Here is a 23,018-nt window from a genome sequence, read left to right as displayed (position 1 = left end):
CGGAAATTAATTCCGAATCGACTACAAGGGTTCGACAGATGCAAAACAGAGTCAAAATTCCCGTAGCGCTTCGGAATTTGTTCCAACCACAAAATAATAAAAAAGTCAGTTAACTAAACACGTTCGAACAGGTGAAAGTTTTCTGTATGAACGGATATTACCCTGTGGCTTTCAGACACTAGTTAATAAAGTTGCAAATTTGATCGAACTATGATTTTGCGGATATAAAATTAAAAAGTTATATTAAAACCATATTTCTGACCGACTTGAAGTTCAAATCTACTTCTTCTTGATTTTAATTTTCGTGTGCTAAAAAACATCTCTGCATGTTTGTAAGTCAGAACAGAAGGCAAAATAACAGGAAGTTAAAGCAAAAAGGTGAACATATTCCTATTCGTACAGAAGCTGTCTACACCATTTACACATGTAGTTTAGAAAATATCACTTGGATTTTAAAAATATAAGTTGAATTTCAGAATCTATAACTTGTATTTCATTATCGTAAATTTGGTTTTAGAAAACGTAAGTTGTATTTCAGATTCGTCACTTGTATTTCAGAAAAGGTCACTTGTATTTTAGAACGCGTTATTTCAATTTCAGATTTTTTTGTGTTTCTATGTGGTTATTAGTTTATTGTTTTTTTTTTTAATATCACTTTAAGCAAAAAATCCCATCGAGAGTATTCATTTATATAAAATGTACAGGGTGTCCCATAACTAAATGACAATCTCTCGAGGGCATGCAGGGGAGGTCAAAATAACACGATTTGTTCATATAATTTTGCCTGCCTTCCAATTAACTTTTTGGCCGAAACTTTTGAAACACTTTGTATATTGTAATGATTATTGGGTTTAATGTTTTATCGAAAGAGACCTTCTATTTGACATGAAAACCAGGTATCTCGTCTTCGAAAGGCTGGAACTAACTGGAACTAAGACACAATTTGCTTAAACTTTGACAGCTGTCATTATTTTCAGCTGCAAACGCCATTAATGGATACTCTTGACATTTTTATCGAAAAATTGTACTCTTCCTTTATTTCGATAAAATTAACGGTTTTCGAGATAAATCGATTTTTCATTGAACTGCTTAAACCACAATGTTATTAAAAATATTTGTTATACTATTTACTTTTTTTACTCAACTTTAATTTTCCAAATTACAAATGACCACGTCTAAAATCCAACTGCTCTTTTCTATAATACAAGTGACTAATCTGAAATACAAATTGCAATTTCGAAAATCAAAGTTATTATTCTAAAATTGAAAGTACCATTTCTGAAATACAAGTGATATTTTTTAAATCCATCTTATGGTTTCTAAAATTCATCTGACGCTTTCTAAACTACATGTGTAAATGGTGTAGACTAAACAGTAACATATCTAGTTCTGCCACTGATTTCTTATTATCATTATTTCATAGACTTAATAAGACTTTTGTTTCGGATTATTAAAACACTCAAACGTACAAAAGGTCGTTACTACTTGACTAAATTTTTATCAGCGATCGTTACTAAAGCGCACTAATTCAATTTACGAGTGGCTAGACGAAGAAACTTGACACTCAATAGTAATAATTGTAAAGCTCAGTTGTATAGGGACAAGTTATTTCTTACAACTTAATTTTAATAAGTATCAGCCAACGAAACATAAGTTAAACACTGGATACAGTTAAAAGGAGTTGTGTAAATATTAATACGAACAACGAAGACGCCTAACAAAACCACACTGAAATTCAGTTAACATGAAACTACTCAATTATTTCTGTGTGTACTTTTCCGTTGATTCGTACTTAATTGTTCCTTGTCAAAACGTTGAAACATCCTATTACGTTAAGTGTTATACCGCACTGTTATTATAACAATGTATCACTTAATTAAAATTAAAACCGGGATTACTGTGCAGCAAGGTTTCAAGCCCACGAATAAAATCGCACACGTGCCTTCCGTAGTTAAAAGTATAACATTAGTAACAAGGTATTGTTTACAGGCAGACAAAATATTTCATTTTTCTTGGCGCTTATAATGTCTAAAAGGATACAGAGATGCGTTTTTGAAATATGATGGGCAAATATTTTGGCAACACGGTTCATGTGTAACACAAGATAAATGTAGAATTGAGAGAGTGCAATTGCGTAAAACGCAATTGTAATATAACAGACGAACCACAACTCCAAGTTTTACATAGTGTAATCAAGGTGTACTTACCTCTACATGTGACTCCTATAAGTCCCTGACCCCAAATATAGTCTTTACCTGAAAAAAAATAGATTTTAAAGTAAAAATATAACAATATACATTAGATTTGTTTGAGTCTTGAAAAATAATGCTGCTAGAGACATTATAGTTCTAATGGGGTTTTCCGTTATTAAAAAAAATTAAGAAAAAATTGACGGTAAATGAGAGGAAAATCTCCACAAAACTCGTTAGGTTTCCCATGCGGGATTTAATTACCGCGCTTAAACCAGTAAAAATTTTCCCTTGCACTCACATATTAATGCAGCATAAGAATGGAATGAAAGATCCAAAATCAAACAAAGCTAAAGTCACCATTAACACCAACTAAAGATCAATACTAAAGCGAGTCTTAGTTTAGTAGGAAATTAAATAACTGAGAGTATCTGAATTATCAAATTAAAGTTCAGCACCAACTGTCCTATATCTGAACTATTCTAAAGTCCAATTAAAATAGCCGAAATGCAAGGAAACTAAAACAACTATTTAAGTAAGTAAGATAAGTGAGTAAGATGATTTGGGAATAAATTTAACAATGAATGACAACTTAGTTTCTTGTTATCGATTTTGGATAACTTGACGACCAAACCGATAAAAAATACTAGTGCTTTTATCAAGAAAACGAACACGTAAAACCGTAATTATATGTTTCTTGTCCCTGCCCAATAGATTTCATGAACACTTTGACTGTATTGGAAGTTTAATGCATACTTGATGAATGCAACATTTGAATGAATAAAATAAACAACATTACCTCGCTTTGTTACCGGCTGATTTACCTATATAAAGTGTTTGTCAATGCTTCGTATTACGTATAAGATCGATCGTCTCAGGGAATAAATTTCCTGGTGCAAACCCTGCACTTTTTCGCATATTTATTAGCCCGGCGCTTCCTGCTGACGCTTTTGGTGCAGTTTCCTATATACGACTCTATTAATATTAGGCAGGTTTTTCTTCACTTAGACAGAGATGTCTCGTTACTCGACAATAAATCAATGTCCCTTTATAAATTGGTTTTACAGTGGGAGTCTCAACTGCACGTGGTCTAATTTATGGGAGTAGTACATTAAAAATTTACTTCAATAAGGACGCAATAAACTATCTATACCTAGATCGAAGTTTTAATCAGCCACATATGCCCGAATCATATACAAACTGTATTAAAAACCAGTTATTGCCAAAAAACCTAACCATATCTAACAACTATTGTCTATATTATTTAGAGAGTTAAAACATTTATTTACACTTTGCTTCGGGTAATTTACACTCTACTAAGTTCAAAAACAACCCAAGATCGTAAAAGTATTTTATTTCATTAAAAAACAATTGCACCTACTACTTGCTTTATTGGAAACACTCCGGTCTCAAGTCACGGTAGTGCTTGTTATATACTGCAAGACGTAATTTCTTTAGGGTGCAATTTTCTCTTTACTTACCGTGAAAAATTACGACTAATGTGTTTTCCAATCTCTTTTCCTGAAGGGGCTCACATTGATACAAATTCGACATTAATTTTAAAGTGACTTAATGTATAGGATTTCAGTATGAACAAATGCACTTTACTGGTAAGAAATTAACATTTAATTAAAGTAATGGAAAGAGAATTTAAACAATTAAAAGACTTTAATAAACCCATCCGTTAATAAATAATTCATTACTAGTTTAGGTTAGGTTACAGGGTCAATTACAGTAATTTTTCTCTGCTTGTTGTAATTAAATAAAAACGTTTCTATATGCTAAACAATCATCCAATCTTTGACTTTAAACTAACTAACTTTATTGCATAGAAAAAAATCACACAATGACATTCAATGAAATAAAACGTGTTACCACCTCATTGAAAAAAAAGTAGTTTGTTTACTAACTAATCACCTTTTCTTCGTCGCAGTTATGCAAAATAAAAAATCACGAACCATATTTCTTTAAGATCGATTACACTTTCAAGACAATCTATTTTCATGACCGGTTTACAACGCAGGAAGTTTCCGCAAGGAGAAGCATTTAAAATTTCAACTTCAATAGGTTATAACATTTCCTTAATAAATATTAAATGTTACCACACCAAAATAAATCTGTTTACAGCCCTATCATAAACTGTCTTCTTTGTTTTCCCCACGCAAATGTTTGAAAATACAATCAGCCAGTAACTTGAGCTAAAAGCATTTTGTACACACTAACTACAATAAGGTAAAGTGATGTAAATTTGATGTCGATTACCACATACAACCTTTTCATTCGCGCCTATACTAGATATGACCATTAGGTCATGAGTTTATGGAAAAAAACTTCAAATTTAAAATAACAATGTAATATCGTGAACACGAATATAATGGATCTGGAATGGAGTGGCACTTGTCGGACTGTAGGGCTAAAAACGATTTCACGCGAATGGAACTGTAAATGTTTCTGACATTTGCAGTGTAAAAATCTCGATAAAACCAGCGTGGGACTGAAAATGTTTAAATTGTCCTGCCTGCTACTGAAAGCACTTTCATAAGATTGTGACGGCACTCAGACACTATTTCTCAAGCAAGTTTTGTACTAAGGTTCACTGCTGAATTTATCCTGAAGTTCAGGTTACAAGAGAGAAAATTAAAACCGTTTGCTGGTGTTAAATTTGATCTCTCGACAGCGGCACATCCCCTGATGTTCTGCCTGAACATTAATTTTTAATTAAATATGTATACTTTAATACCCCAAGTCTTAACGAGCCTTTAATCCTTAATTTATGTAGTTAATTAAAATTTGATATCTTAGATTGCTGTATTGTGTGTACACATTTAAGTAATCTTTACTTCTTTTACAATCAGGCCAAAACTGTTTTAATCCAGCACATAAAATGGCCACCCTTAATCCAGACCTGATTAATTAAACACACAGAGAAACTTCTTCCCATAACACCCTTCTTGCACCAAAAGCGTACAGAGGATATATTCAAATTAGTAGCATTGGGGTGGCAAGCGAAACTTTCGGGCTATCTATCTAAAGTGACGGGAAGTCTTTAAAATAAAATAAATGAACATGGGATGAAAGCCAGAAAATACCATCTATTTTTATTTGGCCAAGAAAGTTTCAACACTTCTGCACTGAATAGACGCGAAAAAAGGTTTATATTTGTGTATGTGGGATTTTACTACCCTTTTAAAAGCTACAAACAAGCCCTTTGTAAGCGTATATGGGGACGTATGACAATCAACTGAAAGGGCAAGCTATGGCTTATTATGGAGGCTATGTTAGGTCACGGACTTTTACTGTGCGTTCATACACATCAAATCAGTCACGATAAAGTAACCTTATTACTTTTCTAGGCAATGCGAGTACTTTGAATATCGACTTTCGCTATTCTATATTTATCAAAAAGGTATATTAAAAGGGCTGATACTCACTGACATGTTTAATATATTCCGCATGCAAGATATATCGATTCGATCCAAGGAAAATTCCATGCCCAAAGAAATTCCATTTTACTCAAAAAGATGAAGACGTTTCAAGCCATTCGAGGTACTACATACTGATAAAAATCGGTTACTTCAAACATTTTATACACGCTTAATTGTTTGGCAAATAGAAATTAAATTTTGCAGCAAAGGTTAGAGTCGTGCATCTATTTTCGGTATGTACTAATTATTTTGAGAAACAATTTAATTAATTGATTGAGAAGCTTAGCACGTGTACGAGTTAGCAATGCGGTAATAACGGGCTCAACAATTGAAACTGTAATACACACTCGTTAAATTCGTATTTTGCTTCAATTACTCTTATTACAGGTCAAACGATCTAGAAAACTTATTGCGTTGGTGGTCACCTGTAAGTTAAAATTTTCAACAATAGCGATTTACTTAAAATGCTTATTTACAGATGTTCGCAAAAGCGTTATTTCAACAGCCTAAAAAATGCAACTTATAGACCTTTATCATGTAATTACTGGAACAGTTAAATTATGTTGTATAAATGACGAACAATTCATATAATTAGTGCGTATCATCCGATCTAGGAAAATACCATCGATTTACGGCCAAATGTTATTAAATGTTATCTGAAGTTTAACTGTAATGTCAATGCTAATTTTAGAGTCTACTATGTCTAAATTTTAACTATTTAAAATTAATGATTTTTTCTTACAAAATTGGATATACGTACGGTTGACATTAGCATAAAACAACTGCAATTTTGAAGCATGCTCACTAACTACACGACCAAAATCGCACAAAACACATGTTCCACTGGAACGCTTCCGATGCTATTTTAGAAAGAAAAATAAGCTTGAAACAGCAAATTAACACCAACTCGCAAAATCGAAAACGTCACAAAATGGCGTTAAATTTGCAACGACTGACGGCTTATTGCTAGATAGAGATTAAGTTAGTAATAATCACGGGGAAACAATCCTAAAAGCTTTGTAAGTAGCATTAAAGAGTATGAGAGTGAGAGCATTGTTTATATAGATAATTACTACTACAGAGACTGTCATTCACCTTAAGCAAAATAAAAAGGCAGTTTTAGGGTGGAAGTACCATAAGAGAAAATTATAGGGCATTATTTGATTAAGGTGTTTGTTATGATGTAATTTCTCAAGATAATTGACAAAATTAACAGGTAATAACTGATAATAATCAAACCAATTATGAATATGTACGCACATTTTCACGGTGTTAACCACAAGAGTATCAGTTTTAACCGTCAATATTAAGCTGTCATTAAATCGTCAAGTTTACGACTTTCGCAATGGTTAAGGAAACCCATCATATTGCCTCCTATATCTGTTTTAAAATGAGCTTAGTGCAGTAAAACTTGTAACAGTCTCTGGCTAAGGATATTGGACGTCTCATAAACGTTGACGTTTATCTATAGAATTGATAAAGTTAATCGGTAGGTGTCAGTTTATGGATCGTTAAAACAACCGTGACGAGAATTGTGACTACTGGCTTTCAACCTTTTTTAGGTCTGGCTTGGAAAATTGTTATTCTACGGATTTATTAAATAATAAATGCTTGAATTGTTGCCGTGAGCCCTAGTCATATAAAATTCAAGGTTGTCTCAAAACTCTGTATCACAAAGAGAAAGATAAAAATTCAGCTCTCGATGCACTGTACTTATGCAATATTAATTAGGTAATATTGTATGAGGTTTGAATATTAATACAAACCGTCCATGTTCCCAAAACGGTGATAAAGTTTTTACAATTTCAGACGTATTTATATTTTACGAAGATAGTGCCTTTATTGATGTCATGCTCTTATTACTTAATAATAGATAATTTGCAACATAAAAAACGTCACGCAAAGGTTGCAGAAACCTCATTAACCTAAGTTATGGCGCAGTCTATTAATATAAGATTATATAAAAACTTATATACCAGCGTAATGATACTTATCTTCTCAAACACTACTTAATTTTCCATAAAAAATCAATAAATGTAAATTTACTATAGGACAATGTAACTAAATGAATCTTTGAATAGTTTCAATTAACATCAAAATAAAATAAAACATAAACAACAATACAACGGGAAGATTTGTAATAAGTAGTTTATTACTACAGTTGGCTCTGTACTGTGAGTATTGGCTCTATGTGTTGAGTTCTTAAAATGACTTAATTCCCGTGGTTGGTGTGTCATTAAGTATGATTTTTAAAAAATGTATTCCAAAGCAAATCTTGAACCACTCCACTGTATTTGTATTATGTTATTTTATTTTTAAGATAAAGAGAAAAAAATGTTGTTAAATAGAAAAAATAAAAAATTAATTAAAGCAGGAGAATAATTTATTGCATTAAATATTCCTTCTTCATTACAACATCTGCACCAAAGAGATTTCAGTTGGAATTTCAGTTCTTTAAAGCATAACAGCAAATTTATTATTAGAACCATCCCTAAATTATAATAAAATATCAAATTTACACCTGACAGGGTCGAGCTGAAAGACAGACAGATTTTATTCACAACACATTTTCAATGAACAGGAAAAGGTTAACATTTTCGATGTGTGGGCAGGTTGTAATATTGATGTGTGCTAATTAAAATGTTTAAGTGTGATACTAACACAAACACGACAGTTCACGACTGCAATTAGTGATATCGAAGACACAATCTTTGTTTTGACTAGAATGAAATTGGTCAACGTTTGTGCACCTGGCGCAGTGCAGACCAAATCTGATTACAATAAAATAATTAGGCCAATGGAAATTCTCGAATGAGTTGATGGTGGATTTGACTTTAAACAAATTGAGTTTATATGCTTCCATATCGACTTAATATAATTAGGTACAGTTAATTGCAACTACATACAAAGAAGGTCAAACTATAGTCAGGCCGATAAGTGCTATTTTTGTTTCATTCCAACTGTAAAATAAAAATTTCACTTTAAAATCAATATGTTATTATTAAACGTTAAAGCATTACCTGTAATAATTTTAAAAGCAACTTAATGGACTTTTGAATATTCATTTTAAACAACACCGAAATAATTCCAGTTTTAATGGAAAATGTTTTATCGGATAAAAAGGGCTTTCTTCTCCATAAATGCATTTACACAGTGTTTTTCCTGTTACATTCTGTTAGAGGATTATTTCCGCACGTAAAATTAACATCAGATAATGTTCAAAAGGTTCTGAACGGCTTGATACGCAATCTCGCGTAAATCATCTTTATGTGACATCCTATAGTAACAAAAGAGAGACGTTTGACCATAAATTTTATAGGAATTACCTTTAACGCCGAATTAGAATATTTCGTCATATACGTTCAGAACCGAACAAAAATTGATTGCTACCGCTCCCATACTAACATATCGGCCACTGACCTCAGATCTGATTTTTTATTTTATATATGTGAATTGGTAAATCTATGTCAGACATTCACTAAAATTTGAGTGACGTAATGCTTCCACTCAACTTGGGTTAGGAATACTCATGCAGTTTGTCTAGATGTTCTAGAGTTCTACGAAATTTCTTGACAACTGGTGAATTGACGTTAGAGTGTATGATTTTTTAAACTATTAAAAAAATACTATGAGTATAGTAAAAAAAAAAAACGAGACTAGACAACAAAGGGCATATTCACACTTAAGGGTTATTAGTTGCGTATAATTAGAATAGAAGGTCGAAATTAACCTTTAAAAAGTAAAATATTGTTTGTACATCAAACAGCTGTGCAAATCAAAATTGTGACGTTTTTGGATTTGATAACATGTAAAGAACTATAAAACATGCTTAAAATCGACGATAACCAAATCAAATATACTACGTTATAATAGCTTACACAAATGCCACCTCTACATATACAGTCGAAGCTAATATTGACTTTACGGCACACAATCCTGAAAATCAATAATTGCACGATGTAATAACGAGGAAGGGTCTGGATTTCAAGTTAACTGCTTAAACTCAATCATAAAACCCTGAGCTGAGTTTCTGGACCGAAAGATAACACAGACAAATTGTGAGTGTCATAAATGGCAGGAAACTTATAACCATAAACGAGTAAATAAAAGTTCTTTAACACTACATAAAAGTCAGGAATAAGTTGAAAGTCTGTTTAGGTTCAGATTTAATATCTTTTGTCAGGTGCAAACTAATTTTGTCCAAGACGTTAAAAATGATACAGGATCTGTTTATATATTTAAAAACTGGATCTGGTGGATACAAGTTTATAGGTCCTAATCTTATCATGTCCAAAATCTAAACATACTATTTCACAGATTATGTTTTGTTTACAAACATGGGAATCATAATTTATTACAAAGATTTTTTTTTAATCTTGGGAAGTAATTACCTGATATAATAATTAAATAATATGTAGCTTGACCTCAAATTTGATTATTTGTACACTGACCGGTAGGTACTCCTATTAACTTTCAGGTTAATTAAATTGAAAGGATTACAGTTTTTCCTCACTGACCAACTACCTTCAAGTTCCCATTGGAATTTATAATTTGTAAAATTAAAATATGTCTTTACCCCATAAAGCACTTAAAGTAGAAATCCAAATTTAGAGTAAAACACAAGGATAAGCGAATCATGAATTAATTTTCCGATCTCGAGTTTGTAAAGTTTCTATAACAAATTACTTCCTGTACCCTATACATATTGGCAGGTGACTGCATTAAATTAATAACAAAAAACTACGGCTAAGGGCAATTAACAACAGGGATCAAAAATTTCTAATTTAGGAAAATGTTATCCTTAAACGGGATGTCGATTTAAACAGCCGTCTGAAAATGACGTTTCGAATAAAGTTTCAAAATTAAATATTAATTGCCTGTCAACTAGAAAGCGATCAAAAATATCAACTTGATTTACTACATTTACATTATTTCACTTTTAACAACAAATTGCAGGGAATCAATAAAACTTCCGGTTTTCTGAGGTATAAATCCTTTAAGCGCTTCTTTTATCAATTCATTTCAACCGATCCAAACATATTTTTAACTATGACTTTGCGGATCCTACCTTTATATATGTATACTCCTTAAGATGCTAAACAACGGAATGAACGTCCGAGCTCACTGAATGTTATCTATTTACTACCAGAAACAGGAAACACACCTTAAACCGTGAGGAAAAAACCTGGTATTGGCCATTTTTAGATGAAAAATATCTCATTAAGTAAACCTGTTTATGTATGTATTGTAGACATAGTTGAATTTTTAATCACCTATGCTGAGCAATATATCATACAAGACAAAGATGAACAATTTGTAGCAATAAGACAGGAACTTTTTTAGTAAACGGTACCTACTATGTTATTGGAGAACGACGTCAATTAAACGTACAAAAAGTAATAAAGATTTATTGGCCTACTATTATGTACTGATGTTTGGTACAAGATCAAAAAACTGCAATTATGTGTTTTTGTGTTTATTGTTAAAAGTGCTATTACGGGCATGGGAAAGCATTAAACATTCAAAATACAAAACTCTAATAATGACAGTAGTCATTAATTGTAATTATAATCCTTGTTATGAAATAATTTAGTGTTTTGTTCTAATGTAATAGAAAAGTACTTACAATGTTTGCATAAGATCGGCGTCAGTACGTAAATGCTTTCTAGCTTGTGACTTGGGGACCTGGCTTCTAGTTCTGGAAAAAAAAAATGTTTAGTCTCTGAAACTGCACCAGTAGGTGTGTGGAAAATACATTGGAACATGCTAATACGTTAAATAATAACATTTAACCAAGGAACACAAGGTGGAACTGATTACTAAAAAGATTGCACATTGCATGGGTTTTTAACTAAATTCCCACTAGAAGTAATGATTTTTATACAATAGGACTTGATATTATACAATAAATACTGTCCAGTTAAAATTAGTAGTAATACAGGACGTCTAAAAAAGAATTTTTAAACGCAGCTTTATGCTTTTACTTACTCTATAATTACAACTACTAGTATAACGTTAGTCCATTACTCTTCATTCACAACTTAAAGGTGGTCATTTATGTTTTAGCTTATAAAAAATGCACCACCTGGAAAAAGTATAATTAAAGTTATCTGCATTTACCTGGAACGCCAATTTCTGAAGGATGACGTATCTTCTCATTGACCTCTTGTCCTAGTAATTTCACATGTTCAACTGAAACAAAAAAGAAATTACTCTAAATTAAAAATACCCAATAACAGTTACTGCTTATGTATGAGAGCAGTTATATTATTATCAAACCTCTGCTCCAATCTTACATGCCAAATATTCATCTCAAACATAAAAAATGGAAAAAAACAGAAATTGAACTCTGCTAATTGCAGATATAACAACTTTCTGGCTGGTTTGCAATAAATAAATAATGTAGTCACCAAACCCACCTCAAATCCCTGGCATAAATCTCATATAAGTAATAAAACAATTCAAAATACTTTGCAAAATCGTAATTTAAAAGTTAAACATATAAGACGTTGGCTGAGGCTAAGGCAACCAATTATGCAAACAATACAATGTTGCTTGTTTCTGCACGGCAAATCTAAACTGCCAACAAATTATGTTTGCAATAAGTACCAACAATAGTTATCTTAGCTCTTGTGGACAGGCTTAATACAATGGCGTTTAAAAAGATGTTAACACAATAAAGAATAAATCAACTCAGATATATATATATACATATACCTTTTTCTCAATTATATTTCAAGAGGCTTGGAATCTTGGCCAATCTGTAAATGTCAGTTGCAGTTTATTATAATTAGGAGCCATGAAAAATGCTTGAACAGGCCTTGGTGCTGAATTTCCTCTTTGTTACTTGCATTATGGCCTGATTTTAAATAATGACTTGAGTGAAAAATGTTACTTCTCTTTTTTAACAAGCAATAAGTATAAAAACATAATTAGCTCAAACCATTTGTTAAAAAGTTAAACTACAACTAAAAAACTTGTTACTCAAATTAAATATTCAAACTTAATAAGGAAATTGCTTTTGAATTAACAGTTTTTCTACTGAAAATCAAAGAAAAACCTGATTTAAATAATTGCTTAATGTTTAAATGACAATTACCATTTCACAAAAAACTTTTTGCTTTTGAACACTTACCAAACTTCAGGAAGTAATCATTATGTCAACTACTGTTTAACTTTCAAGACTAGAGATTATTAGGGTAGTCAATAGTTTTGAACAATGCTCCTTAAAATGTCTATTTTATTCAAGTTGATAACTGAGAATTCAATAAAGATATGTGAGTGCATGTTTTACTAAATGCTTTGAGTTAAACCACACAAAAGAATAACTTTAAATAAAATGTTAATAATAATTGTCAAACCTCAGACTTCAAAAAAATTAAATGATCAATTCTTCAAAAAATTACAAACCACAAATTAACAAATTACAGTTGTTGAGTCACATTACAGCAATTCTTTAATTAAATAAACGCTGATGATTTTTTTCAGGTTATAGTTATCTCCTTTGTCCATGGATCTGCTGAAAACCTGCATTATAATAGCATTAAAAAATCTTTTCAGTCACAAAAAAAGCATAGGAGTATAGCAGTCAAATGGCAAAAACCACATTTAGATATGCTAACATTTAAAAAACAAAACATTCTGAAACTTTTAATACACATCAAATTTAAGGGGCACATTTAAGGTGCATTTAGGCACTCCATCATGCACTTGGGTTTGGCTAGTAACAACAAGAGTAGCTATACTTGCTAACTACACAATGACCAGGATTCCAAGGTTATTTTAGAACACAAAGAACTATATGTTAATTTACAATTTGTTGATACATAATTTGCATTTCACAATAAGAACAAAATCTGTAGTAAATGAGAAGTATACTTTTAATCATTAAATTTCACAAATCTTGGACAGGCTGTTGTACTAATAACAATGAAGACTTCAAAAATATATTAATTTAGTAGACACCAAAAAAAACTTTACATTTTTAATACCTAATAGAAAATAACACCATGACTTTAGTACATTTCTTATTGCTTATATAATAACTGTAAGTCTGGGATAGTAATGAAGCTGTATTAACTAAGTAGCTAACAAATTAATGCTAAAATTCAAGCGCAAAACAGGGACATGAAGTATTATCTGTTAATACAGAGAAAGAGCTAAATTTCTAATCCAAACCCTGCTTTGGCTTGAAAACAGGAAAACCTACATTTAGGACAGTGTTAAAACGGACACCATTCCATTCAAGATTGCAACATGTAGTCAGGGATCTTAACTTACCTTACTCATCCAAGAGCTTTTGTAATGAAAAAAAAAATTGCTTTATTAGCACTACTACATTTATGTGTGTAAGTGTTAAAATCCTAACTGATTACAAAGGGGTCAGTATAAACAAGTAGTTCTTACCTCTTACGTATCCAACAGCCCCAGTTCGACGATTATATGCATACAAAAAGCTGCGGTTTCTCAACTGACCATAGGGGGTACTAACAGAAATTTCAAAAGTATCCCCCTTCTGAAAGCTCAGGTAAACTCCATTATTTTGCAAAGGCTCAAATGACTGCAAAGCCATATAAATATATGTGGAGTCCCCCATTTCAGTCCAGCAACATATAACTTAAATGCACATCCCTCATACATAACTAGGTTCTATGCTATGGTCATTGGATATGGCTGAGTTACTATATTTATTGCTAGAAACACTTAACGCTATTCTGAATTTCTACATCGTATTTTGTTTTACTATTACTGATCGAGAACATCCAGATTTTACACATTTTAATTTGGTCCATTTAAACAAATTTTAATAAAAAAACTAAATATGGCGTCAAACTATCTATGTGATACGTCACATGTCAATCATACGCATGACGCTTGAAGTGCTACCAATAGCTAAACCAAAATGAACTAAAAAACTAAGTTTCGAATTTCTTGCGCTACTCTTAACTAATTTTCAAATAAACTTGTACCTACTTACCTAAGTCTAAACTATACACAACAAACAAATTACAATTACTTTTTTCAACAAAGGGAAAAAACTCAAAAGGAAAAAAAATATATGTAGTACCAACTTAAAATCAGTAAAAGAAGAAAAATTAGAAGTTAACCAAGAACCAAGTTCACAATACCAAGTTGACGTAAATCATTTGTGTGCATTGTCACTTGTCACTGTTTTCCAATGCTAATTGTATTTATCTAATAAGAAAATAATATTTGTACTATTTGACAAATAATTATTACAATGATGAGTTCTAAACGCTCATCATATTCAGCTTCTACAAAAAGCAGCAAACATAATGGAAAATTAAAGGAAATATTGTCTTCATCCTCCTCAACATCTTCAGCAGGTTCTTCCTCTTCACATCACCATCATCACAAAGGAGAACCAAAAATTGCAGATATTAAAGATTTCAGTAATGTACCTTTGATCAAAGAAATTGATAATCCAACACTGATATACAAATATACCACAGGTAAAGATATATTTGGTTTATAATATTTAAATATAGACTGCAACATAAAATTACAGTGTTGATTCGAAACCCTGAAGAAGGAGTAGCAATGGATGATCTGGACCAGTTACAACAAGATCTAGAAAAATTACTGTCAACCAATGCCCTTAGGAGTAGATTCTTTTTAGGGGAGCACTCACATAGTCATAGTGGTCATGATAGGAGACATGAAAGACTATCTTTAAAAAGAAAAAGAGATGATGTACCAAAGTACAAAGACATGTTTGTCTCTTCTAAAAATGGATTGAGGGTTATTAAAAGAGATCCATTTAGGTCATTTAGTGAAAAATCTTTTAAGGAAATCCCTAAAATTACTTTACCTCGAAATGATAATTCTGACAAGTTTTGGGCTTCTATTGAACCATATTGTTCACCTGTTAGCAAGGATGATATTGCAGTATGTATTAAACCAAAAAGAAAAATGGAAGTTTTCAGTCAGCTATTTTTTAGTTTCTTGACTCTCTCATACAAGAATTCTCCAAAGAAATTGAGTTAAAAATTCCTGATGTAGGAGAGCATTACTCCAGCTCCTGGTCAGATGAAATAATAAATGATGAGCAGAATTTAGGAAAAATCACTACTAAAAGGGCTAGTGACTGTAAGAAAAGTGGTTTACATGCGTAAGTGTAATTTAGAATAAAAAATATTTTCTAAGTTTAAATGTTACTTTAGAATGATGGAATCATTTGGTAGTCCCCATACCCAGAGGTTCCTTGCAGCCTTAATTCATGATAGGGGTATAAAAGTTATAAATGCCAACCCAAAAAATGGAGAGGATGTTAAAATTAACAAAGCTAAATGTTAGTCTGGTCATTAGTTTTAGTCAGCATTATGGCAATATCATATTTTTTAGCATCAGACTTTTCAAAGATGAGACATAACATTGGGCAAAAAGTTGGAAATTGCTTGGACAAGCGGTTATTGAAAGAATTAGTTGAACAGGGCATTTTAACACCTGAGGATATCAGTAAGGTAAATAACCACATTAATAATTTTGTTCATCTGACATTATCCTATTGATATTCATAGAGCAACAATCCTGAAGATGAAATCCTCACAGAAATCAAGAAATGTCAGCAAGAACTCATTACAGTGAATGAGTACAACCTTGAGGAGTTAAACAAGCTGCGTACTGCAATTATGAATGATATTCACTGCAATCAACTAAAGGATGATTTAGATAAAGTAGACAAAGAGGTATATTGACAGTAGATGACAAAAAAGAACTGTAAATAATGATATTTATTTTTCAGATGCTGGACCTCTACAACAACATTATGATTGCAAAAATAAAATGTGAAGGAAGTGAAAAGGGATTCCCAGAAAAATTGTTGAAAGATTTTGAAACTAAAACTAATGCATTACTGCGTCAGCAGCATGTCTTAAATCGTGAAATCAACAACATGACAGATATGTCAATGCTTTACTGATGGTTAAATTCAATATAATTGGGTTCCGTGAACGGCACTGGTCGAGTTTAAATACTCGAAATCGGTCCGTTTAATGAACCTGGTTATATTGAATTGAAACTAAAAATTTTTATTTCTATTATAAAAATTTCTGTTTCAGTTTATCTACTTTTTGTATCTTTATAATTTTATTTTTACCTATTACATATTTAAAGAAATTCTATACAGGGTGTTTAGAGCTTGTTTGCAGTCACTACTGCAAACAAGCTAAACCCTGTTTAGAAGTTAACTATTAAAAAGAAATATTTGAACTCCCTATGAATTAAACAAACATGGCAAAGTAGAAACCTTCTCTCATTATTTTTAATGCCAAAATGTTCTACATACTGTAAATAAATGTAATGTTGAAGAGTTCAATGTACAAAAAATGTAAGTATTGTGTGTAAGTATCCTTTGTTAGGAGCAGATAAGTTGAGAAATAAAACCAAATTTTGGTTTTACCGCGATTTACAGATACAGTCATAACTTTAATGAGTAAGAAAGGAAAACTCTTATATTATTTTTATATTGTGTTCTATTAACTTCTGCTTTTTTTCAAACTATAGAAAATGAGTTTTATTTCTATTGTGTTGTCTTTAAGTATTTTAGTTTTAAGTACTGTTTAAACCAAAATGTTTGTATGGTAGTGTACAAAATAATTCAATACATATAAATGAACATTTTAATGTAAAGTATGTGTTTTTTTAATATTATAAGTAGTTTTTTTATATTTGTTATTCATCACCAAAAAGTTGAAACTAGGAAATATGTATATTTATGTCCAGAACAGAAGCAAGGGATGAACAGATAGATGTGAAATTATAACATTTGCTATTTCTGTATAAAGTATAATCAGAGAATACATTTACATGGGTAACCAATAAAATAAAGACCTTGATTTTGTACAGTATTATTAAATTATTTATTACCAATAAAATTTAAAACTATAACGTAGGTTTAGACAAATCAGCTGAAAATATAACAGTAGTTATTCAAGCTAGGTTTGAAAGTTATAAAAAATATGTTTTTAAACATTCTAGAAATATACTGTGTTATTAAAAATAACAGGCCTTGCCCTTTGTTTTGCTAACTTCATATTTTTTCCTTTAAATATAATATCTACTTGGTAGAGTAACAATTTCCTATGTGCATCAAATATCACAGAACCCCTTTAATAATATCCAGTTAAAAGTTTTACCCTTTTTTACCTGCAAAGTCACAAACAGAAAGCAATTGCAAACCCCTACTTTAATTTTATTTTCTTGTTAGAGACACCTACTAGTTAAAGTAATTCTACTAATAAAACATGATTGTGAAAACTGATTGAATAATAACAATAAAAATACCTATAGCACTTATCACATTTCATACACTGAATATCAATACAGTTACCCTGAGCAGCTGGAATTATCTGATTTCTCTATAGCTAAATCTGGAGTTTTCCCTTCTTTAACTATCCTCAAAGCACTCAAAACTGACACTTTGTCTATTTCTGCTTGAGAAGGCTTCTCATTATCTAAGCATATGTCTTTTGCTCTGTCGCCAAACATTTCTAATACTTTTACTCTATAATCTACTGTAGTTGAAACATTATTGCCTGTGAGTTTCAAGTTTTCAAGACAAGGCAGTTTACTTAAGTATTCTAATTCTTCAACATCTGTGATTTTGTTACAGCTTAAATCTAGGTTCTCTAGTGAGTAAACTTTGTAGAATCCTTTTGTAGTGGCTACATTGTTTTGAGCCAGATTTAGTGTTTTTAGGTTACCCACTTTAGTGTGTAACTGGTCACAAATTGTTATTAAATTATTAACTATGCTCAAGTGTTCCAGTTTAGGCAAGTGCATCAAATTTGAAATAGTTGATATTTTATTATCATTGAGTATTAAACATTTTAAGTTTTCTACTAAACTTATTGTCTGATCTATATCCACTAAGTTGTTGTTACTAAGATCCAAAGTTTCCAGTGCTGACCATTTCTAGAAAAATTCAGTTTTAACCTAAGTAGTAAAATGTGTTTAATGAAAAGAACTTACCTCACTCCCCTCAATTGTGCTTTTATGCAAAACATCACATTGCAAAATATCACTGATATTTTTTGCTTCAGTGAAACCAACTTTAAGGGTATTAAGTGTGTTCCGTAAATTTCCAAGTGAATAAATCATATTTAAGCAAACAGTTTTCAGGTATAAACTCTTGTAAATCTAAAATATCATATCTCTAGAATTAAAACAACAGAAATTATGTACCACAACCTTAAATGAAGTAAATTCAAAAGGCAATTTGTTGAATATTATGTTACTTTGCTGATATTCACTCCAACTTCCTGCAATTGTTAAGCTGTTCAACTGAGAGCACATTTCCAATACTGGTCCTATGTCAAGCCTGTTTTCTAAATTTTGAATTTCAGAAAAAGGCAATTTCAAAAATTCACTTATAGCATACAACTGAAATTGACACCAATCACCTACTAAAATAACCAAATAAATTAACAAAAACCAACTTACCTCTAGTGGAGTGAGAGTATAGGTTTTGGTAGATGATAATATAAAGTCTGCCTCAGCTTCACATTTGGCTGACAATTCTTGTAAAAGAAAATAAATATCATACAAATGGAAATCCAAAAACTCCACAAAAGTCTTTGGCATTGTCCATTTAAGAAATACTAAAATTTTCTGCAAGTATTCTTCCAAGGCCTTACGTCTTGTTTCAATAAATTGATTTGTTTTGTTACCAATGACCTTCTTTGAGGGGAGAATGTCCTTTGATACTCCGTGATCAGCGACCAGTTTAGTATGTAAATTGTAGAAGTCATTATAACGATGTCTCACTTTCCAAGTAGTTTCCCCCACAGTTATCACTATCACATAGTAAGTTATATTTGAAAATTGTTCTGTTGAAGGTATATGAATACTGGTTTCATTCTGATTGTGCCACAAACAAGCCATTGAATTACTTACAGGTAGTTTAGTAATATTCAAGTAGGCTCAATTGTTATTAATAAGATTTTAGTAAACATTTATACACTAAATAATACAAGCTGAGGTTATGTTATAATTGTGGTTAGTCCTTGATCCTTGATGCCAAATGTTTCGTTATGTAATAAAACCTGTGTGACCATTCATAATTTGACTGTATGAAAGTCATGTGACAGATTGTGTAAAGTATACGCTTAAATTAGGCAACGTTACGTGCAAAAGGTTAATTACCTGTCAAATGTCAATATTCTTTCTGTTCTTGGCCTTTAAATATTTTTGTTACTGAACTAATGGATTCAACTTATGTTTGTTATTGTTTAGAGTTTATTTTCACTAAATAAACATGACAGATGGGCCGGGCACCAACAACAGCATTGATATTCAAACTAAGAAAACCTGGGATGGATTTAGCAACTGGTTTCATTGTATTTGTGTAGTTACATTTGATTTGGAATTAGGACAAGCATTGGAGGTACTTTTCCATATTTAATCTAATTTAATTAATAATTTGTTTTTACCACACCAAAGCTTCCACAAAATACCAAGATCAACAAGCAGGAATGTAATATTTACTGGTATTGTTTTAGAATAAATACCCTAAACATGTTCACCTGACAGAACAAGAGGTGTCCAATATCTGCTACTCTGCTTTCCCTGACTCCAATTCAGGATGTATGGGAGATACAAAATTTGTTATTCGACTGCCATGTAGCACAAAACGTCCTGCTAGACCTGAACATATTGTCTATAACAGTAAATGTCCACCTTGTTTAAAAATTGATGAAGGGTATATGTGGGGCTATGTCTACTTTAGACAAGTTAGAGATATTAATTTACCTAGAGGTTATTTTCAAAAGGTAAGTAAACAAATTATTATAGGTACTTGTTGATGCAGGTTGTTTTGAATTACAAGTCACCTTGGCAGTTAAAGTCAATGTAAATTTCAAGATAAGTTTCAATTTTTACTTTAATTAAGCCAGAAAAGGTTTAATAAAAATAACTAAAAGTATACCTACCATTTTGGTGTATTAAATTGTTGCTTGTTTATTTTTTGTTCTGATAATATCTTAATCTCAGCTAGTCAACATTCCTCAAAGTAAAACTTACTTTCAGAGTGTTGTTCTGTTATCATATCTCCCATTTACAAATTTCTTTATGGAAGTGTGTAGTCATATAGCACCTGAATATTTTGATCATGGTGAAAAATGTCTTGAAACTGTTTGTCATAATATTGAAAGATGGCCTCCTCCTTCTCCAGGAGCAATCATTGCCTTGCCTGTATTAGGACGCGTTTTTCAGGTTTGACAAATACCTATATTTACAAATAATTTAAAATCTTCACATTGGATTCATTTTAGACATGCATTCCCACAAGTTCAGTCAGAGGCATTAGTGAATTAGGAGATAATAAAGTAATAACACAAGTTGAAGATTTAAATATTTTTGAACTATTTAAGCCTGTGTTATCTCATATTCATTTATTGTGGGAGCTAGTTATAACATCTGAACCAATTGTTGTAATGGCTTCATCTCCAACTAAGTGTTCATCAATGGTTTTAGCTTTAACTAGGTGAGAGAGTGTTCTTCTCAGAGTAAGTTGTTTCTAATATTTTTTTAAAGGTTAATATCACCACTTCAATTCTGTGGAGCTTACCGCCCTTATTTTACCATACATGATAGTGAGTTTAAGCAATATAAGCAATATACTAGCAAAGAACGTTTTCAACGTTTCCCTCCGCCTACAATATTAGGAGTCACAAATCCATTTTTTACTAAAACATTTCAACATTGGCCACATACTATTATCCTTAATGATGATGTAGGTAAGTTCCCTTTACACTATTCTACTATTCTTAAGTTGTGGAGAAAATAGTGCTGTTCTCCAATTTTATAGAACATCTTCCATTTAAAATCTGGTAAAATTTTCAGGACAGAATTTAAAGTACAAATTAAAAAAACCAGCCATAACCAGAATATCTGAAAGTTCATCAGGCATATACAGCTCATACAAGCCGTTTTTACAGAAAGACAAAAACATCATAAAAAAATTATTAACCGGCGTGAGTTCTAATCGTCCAGACGAAGCTCAATCAGCTTTATTAAGAAAGCATTTGGTAGAATTAACTCATAGTTTTATGTACCCTTTAGAAAGGTATATAGCCAGTTTGATGCCACTGCAAAAAGACATTTCAGCCTTTAAGGTAATGACCAATATGTGAGTGTATTTACTGGAAGATAATGAGTAATATTATTATAGGCTGCTCCAACCCCAAGTCCTTTCAATCCAGAAAATTTTTTTGCAACTCTAGATACGGGAGGACCCCAGTTAACATTAAATAAAACCAACATAAAAGGAGATTGGATAGGTCTTTACAGAAAATTTTTCAGATCTCGAAATTTCAATTCATGGTATAATACAAGGTATAGGGAATTATCACAGAAACTACAAGCTTTGCATACTGAAGCTTTATCCAACGCCGTAAGTTCTCTTTATATTACCATTAGTAAAGTTTCCAGAAATATTACAGTTTCAGGATTTGAAAAACTGGATGCAAGATAGACCAGAAGTGGAAGTAGTTGACATGGTATTGAGATTGAAAAATAAGCTTGGGGAATGTGAAAGTAATATTCCAGTAAGTGAAAACGTAAAGCAACAGCTAAGCCAGAGAATTGATGATGTAGTGACTTCCCTCCCTGAGGATTTAAAAAATATATTGAAAGTTTCATGATACTGGGTTATACAGTTGATATAAGTTTTTTGGAATAACTAGTCTTACAAGGTTGTTAAGTATCATGATAATCATTTTTCTGACCTGGTTATGTCGTGGAGAAATTCTATTGAAGATCTGATGGTTATTTTTTGTTAAATTGTTGTTACAGTTGGTTCCTTATGTGTTTATGAACTTAATTATCTTAAATTACACTACTTCTAGCCCTAAGTTTTGGTTTTAAGTGATTTTTGTCGCTAGGCACAAAACATTTACCTCGTTTCTGGACTTTTTTTTATAACTAATAATGCGATCTTGTCAGCGGGTTTGTGTTCGAATATTCTCATGAGTGAGATTTTCCTCAGGTTCACATTCTCGAAACTTTCTTATAATGCGAGCTCCTCTTTGAGGGCTGTCTATTGTCGACTTTGTAACAAATACTCAAGATTTTTTATAACGTAGCCGTAGATTCAAGTGGGCGGTCTCAGTCAACAACAACGTAAATGATTGTGTGTTTACAAATCAATTGCTCATTTTCTTACTGTCATGTAGGTAAATGCCTGAAACCGGCTGTTATTGTTTATTCCAGTAAATTAATATTTTCTTGAATATAAGGAATGTTTTATATTAACAGTGCTACAGCGGACGCTGATCAATTTTTATTACATACTCACTAAATATGTGACATAGATGTTTATTTTTTAAATAAATTACCCCTTTTATGTATGTGTTGGTTTCATTAAAATCTAAACATAAAAAAC

The 23,018-nt window shown here is 31.5% G+C and overlaps 4 protein-coding genes across 6 annotated transcripts in view; 2 read left to right on the top strand and 2 right to left on the bottom strand.

Annotated features, from left to right (window-relative positions):
- Pi3K21B (phosphatidylinositol 3-kinase regulatory subunit alpha) overlaps positions 1 to 14,466 on the bottom strand; it is a 45,288-nt gene extending 30,822 nt beyond the window's left edge. The window contains exons 1-4 of the mRNA XM_081994009.1: positions 14,021 to 14,466; positions 11,735 to 11,806; positions 11,241 to 11,312; positions 2,208 to 2,255 (exon numbers count right to left, since the gene is read on the bottom strand). Of these exons, the coding sequence (XP_081850135.1) occupies positions 2,208 to 2,255; positions 11,241 to 11,312; positions 11,735 to 11,806; positions 14,021 to 14,210 (382 nt within the window). The 5' untranslated portion in view covers positions 14,211 to 14,466. The remainder of the gene's footprint in view (positions 1 to 2,207; positions 2,256 to 11,240; positions 11,313 to 11,734; positions 11,807 to 14,020) is intronic.
- A 292-nt stretch (positions 14,467 to 14,758) lies between these two features.
- Ada3 (transcriptional adaptor 3) lies at positions 14,759 to 17,266 on the top strand. Its single transcript, XM_081994039.1, has 7 exons — positions 14,759 to 15,087; positions 15,144 to 15,523; positions 15,577 to 15,746; positions 15,799 to 15,926; positions 15,980 to 16,098; positions 16,156 to 16,323; positions 16,380 to 17,266. The coding sequence occupies exons 1-7, from the start codon at positions 14,856 to 14,858 to the stop codon at positions 16,554 to 16,556; spliced, it is 1,374 nt and encodes a 457-aa protein (XP_081850165.1). The 5' UTR covers positions 14,759 to 14,855; the 3' UTR covers positions 16,557 to 17,266.
- Positions 17,267 to 17,472: 206 nt separating this feature from the next.
- On the bottom strand, positions 17,473 to 19,659 carry LOC145738897 (nischarin). The gene is made up of 4 exons (XM_081994038.1): positions 19,079 to 19,659; positions 18,827 to 19,018; positions 18,608 to 18,775; positions 17,473 to 18,550 (listed from the first exon to the last, which is right to left on the bottom strand). Exons 1-4 carry the CDS (start codon positions 19,517 to 19,519, stop codon positions 17,963 to 17,965), a joined length of 1,389 nt encoding a protein of 462 aa, XP_081850164.1. The 5' UTR covers positions 19,520 to 19,659; the 3' UTR covers positions 17,473 to 17,962.
- Positions 19,660 to 19,748: 89 nt separating this feature from the next.
- On the top strand, positions 19,749 to 22,983 carry LOC145738893 (protein DENND6A). 3 transcript variants are annotated; one of them, XR_014180883.1, is made up of 9 exons: positions 19,749 to 20,021; positions 20,137 to 20,406; positions 20,663 to 20,848; positions 20,908 to 21,119; positions 21,170 to 21,372; positions 21,479 to 21,750; positions 21,807 to 22,028; positions 22,078 to 22,622; positions 22,656 to 22,983. XR_014180883.1 is itself a non-coding variant. In XM_081994032.1 (8 exons), exons 1-8 carry the CDS (start codon positions 19,893 to 19,895, stop codon positions 22,276 to 22,278), a joined length of 1,689 nt encoding a protein of 562 aa, XP_081850158.1. In that variant the 5' UTR covers positions 19,749 to 19,892; the 3' UTR covers positions 22,279 to 22,983. The 3 variants fall into 3 exon arrangements, 2 of the variants coding, with proteins under 2 accessions (XP_081850158.1, XP_081850157.1); XM_081994032.1 differs by having other exon boundaries at positions 22,084 to 22,983; XM_081994031.1 differs by having other exon boundaries at positions 22,078 to 22,983.
- The last annotated feature ends 35 nt before the right edge of the window (positions 22,984 to 23,018 follow it).

This window comes from Ips typographus, linkage group LG16, assembly GCF_016097725.1.
Source record: "Ips typographus isolate SLU linkage group LG16, UJ_Ityp_2.0, whole genome shotgun sequence".
Classification (NCBI taxonomy): Eukaryota; Metazoa; Arthropoda; class Insecta; order Coleoptera; family Curculionidae; genus Ips; species Ips typographus.
This window is presented reverse-complemented; position numbering and strand designations above follow the sequence as displayed.

Coding starts and splice junctions, on each gene's coding strand:
- Ada3 (XM_081994039.1), top strand. CDS start 14,856: ATGATGAGTTCTAAACGCTCATCATATTCAGCTTCTACAAAAAGCAGC. Junction 15,747..15,798: donor AAGAAAAGTGGTTTACATGC/GTAAGTGTAATT, acceptor ATGTTACTTTAG/AATGATGGAATCATTTGGTA. Junction 16,099..16,155: donor CACCTGAGGATATCAGTAAG/GTAAATAACCAC, acceptor TGATATTCATAG/AGCAACAATCCTGAAGATGA.
- LOC145738897 (XM_081994038.1), bottom strand. CDS start 19,519: ATGGCTTGTTTGTGGCACAATCAGAATGAAACCAGTATTCATATACCT. Junction 19,019..19,078: donor ATACTCTCACTCCACTAGAG/GTAAGTTGGTTT, acceptor TGTCAATTTCAG/TTGTATGCTATAAGTGAATT. Junction 18,551..18,607: donor GCACAATTGAGGGGAGTGAG/GTAAGTTCTTTT, acceptor GAATTTTTCTAG/AAATGGTCAGCACTGGAAAC.
- LOC145738893 (XM_081994031.1), top strand. CDS start 19,893: ATGACAGATGGGCCGGGCACCAACAACAGCATTGATATTCAAACTAAG. Junction 21,751..21,806: donor AAGACATTTCAGCCTTTAAG/GTAATGACCAAT, acceptor ATATTATTATAG/GCTGCTCCAACCCCAAGTCC. Junction 22,029..22,077: donor CTGAAGCTTTATCCAACGCC/GTAAGTTCTCTT, acceptor GAAATATTACAG/TTTCAGGATTTGAAAAACTG.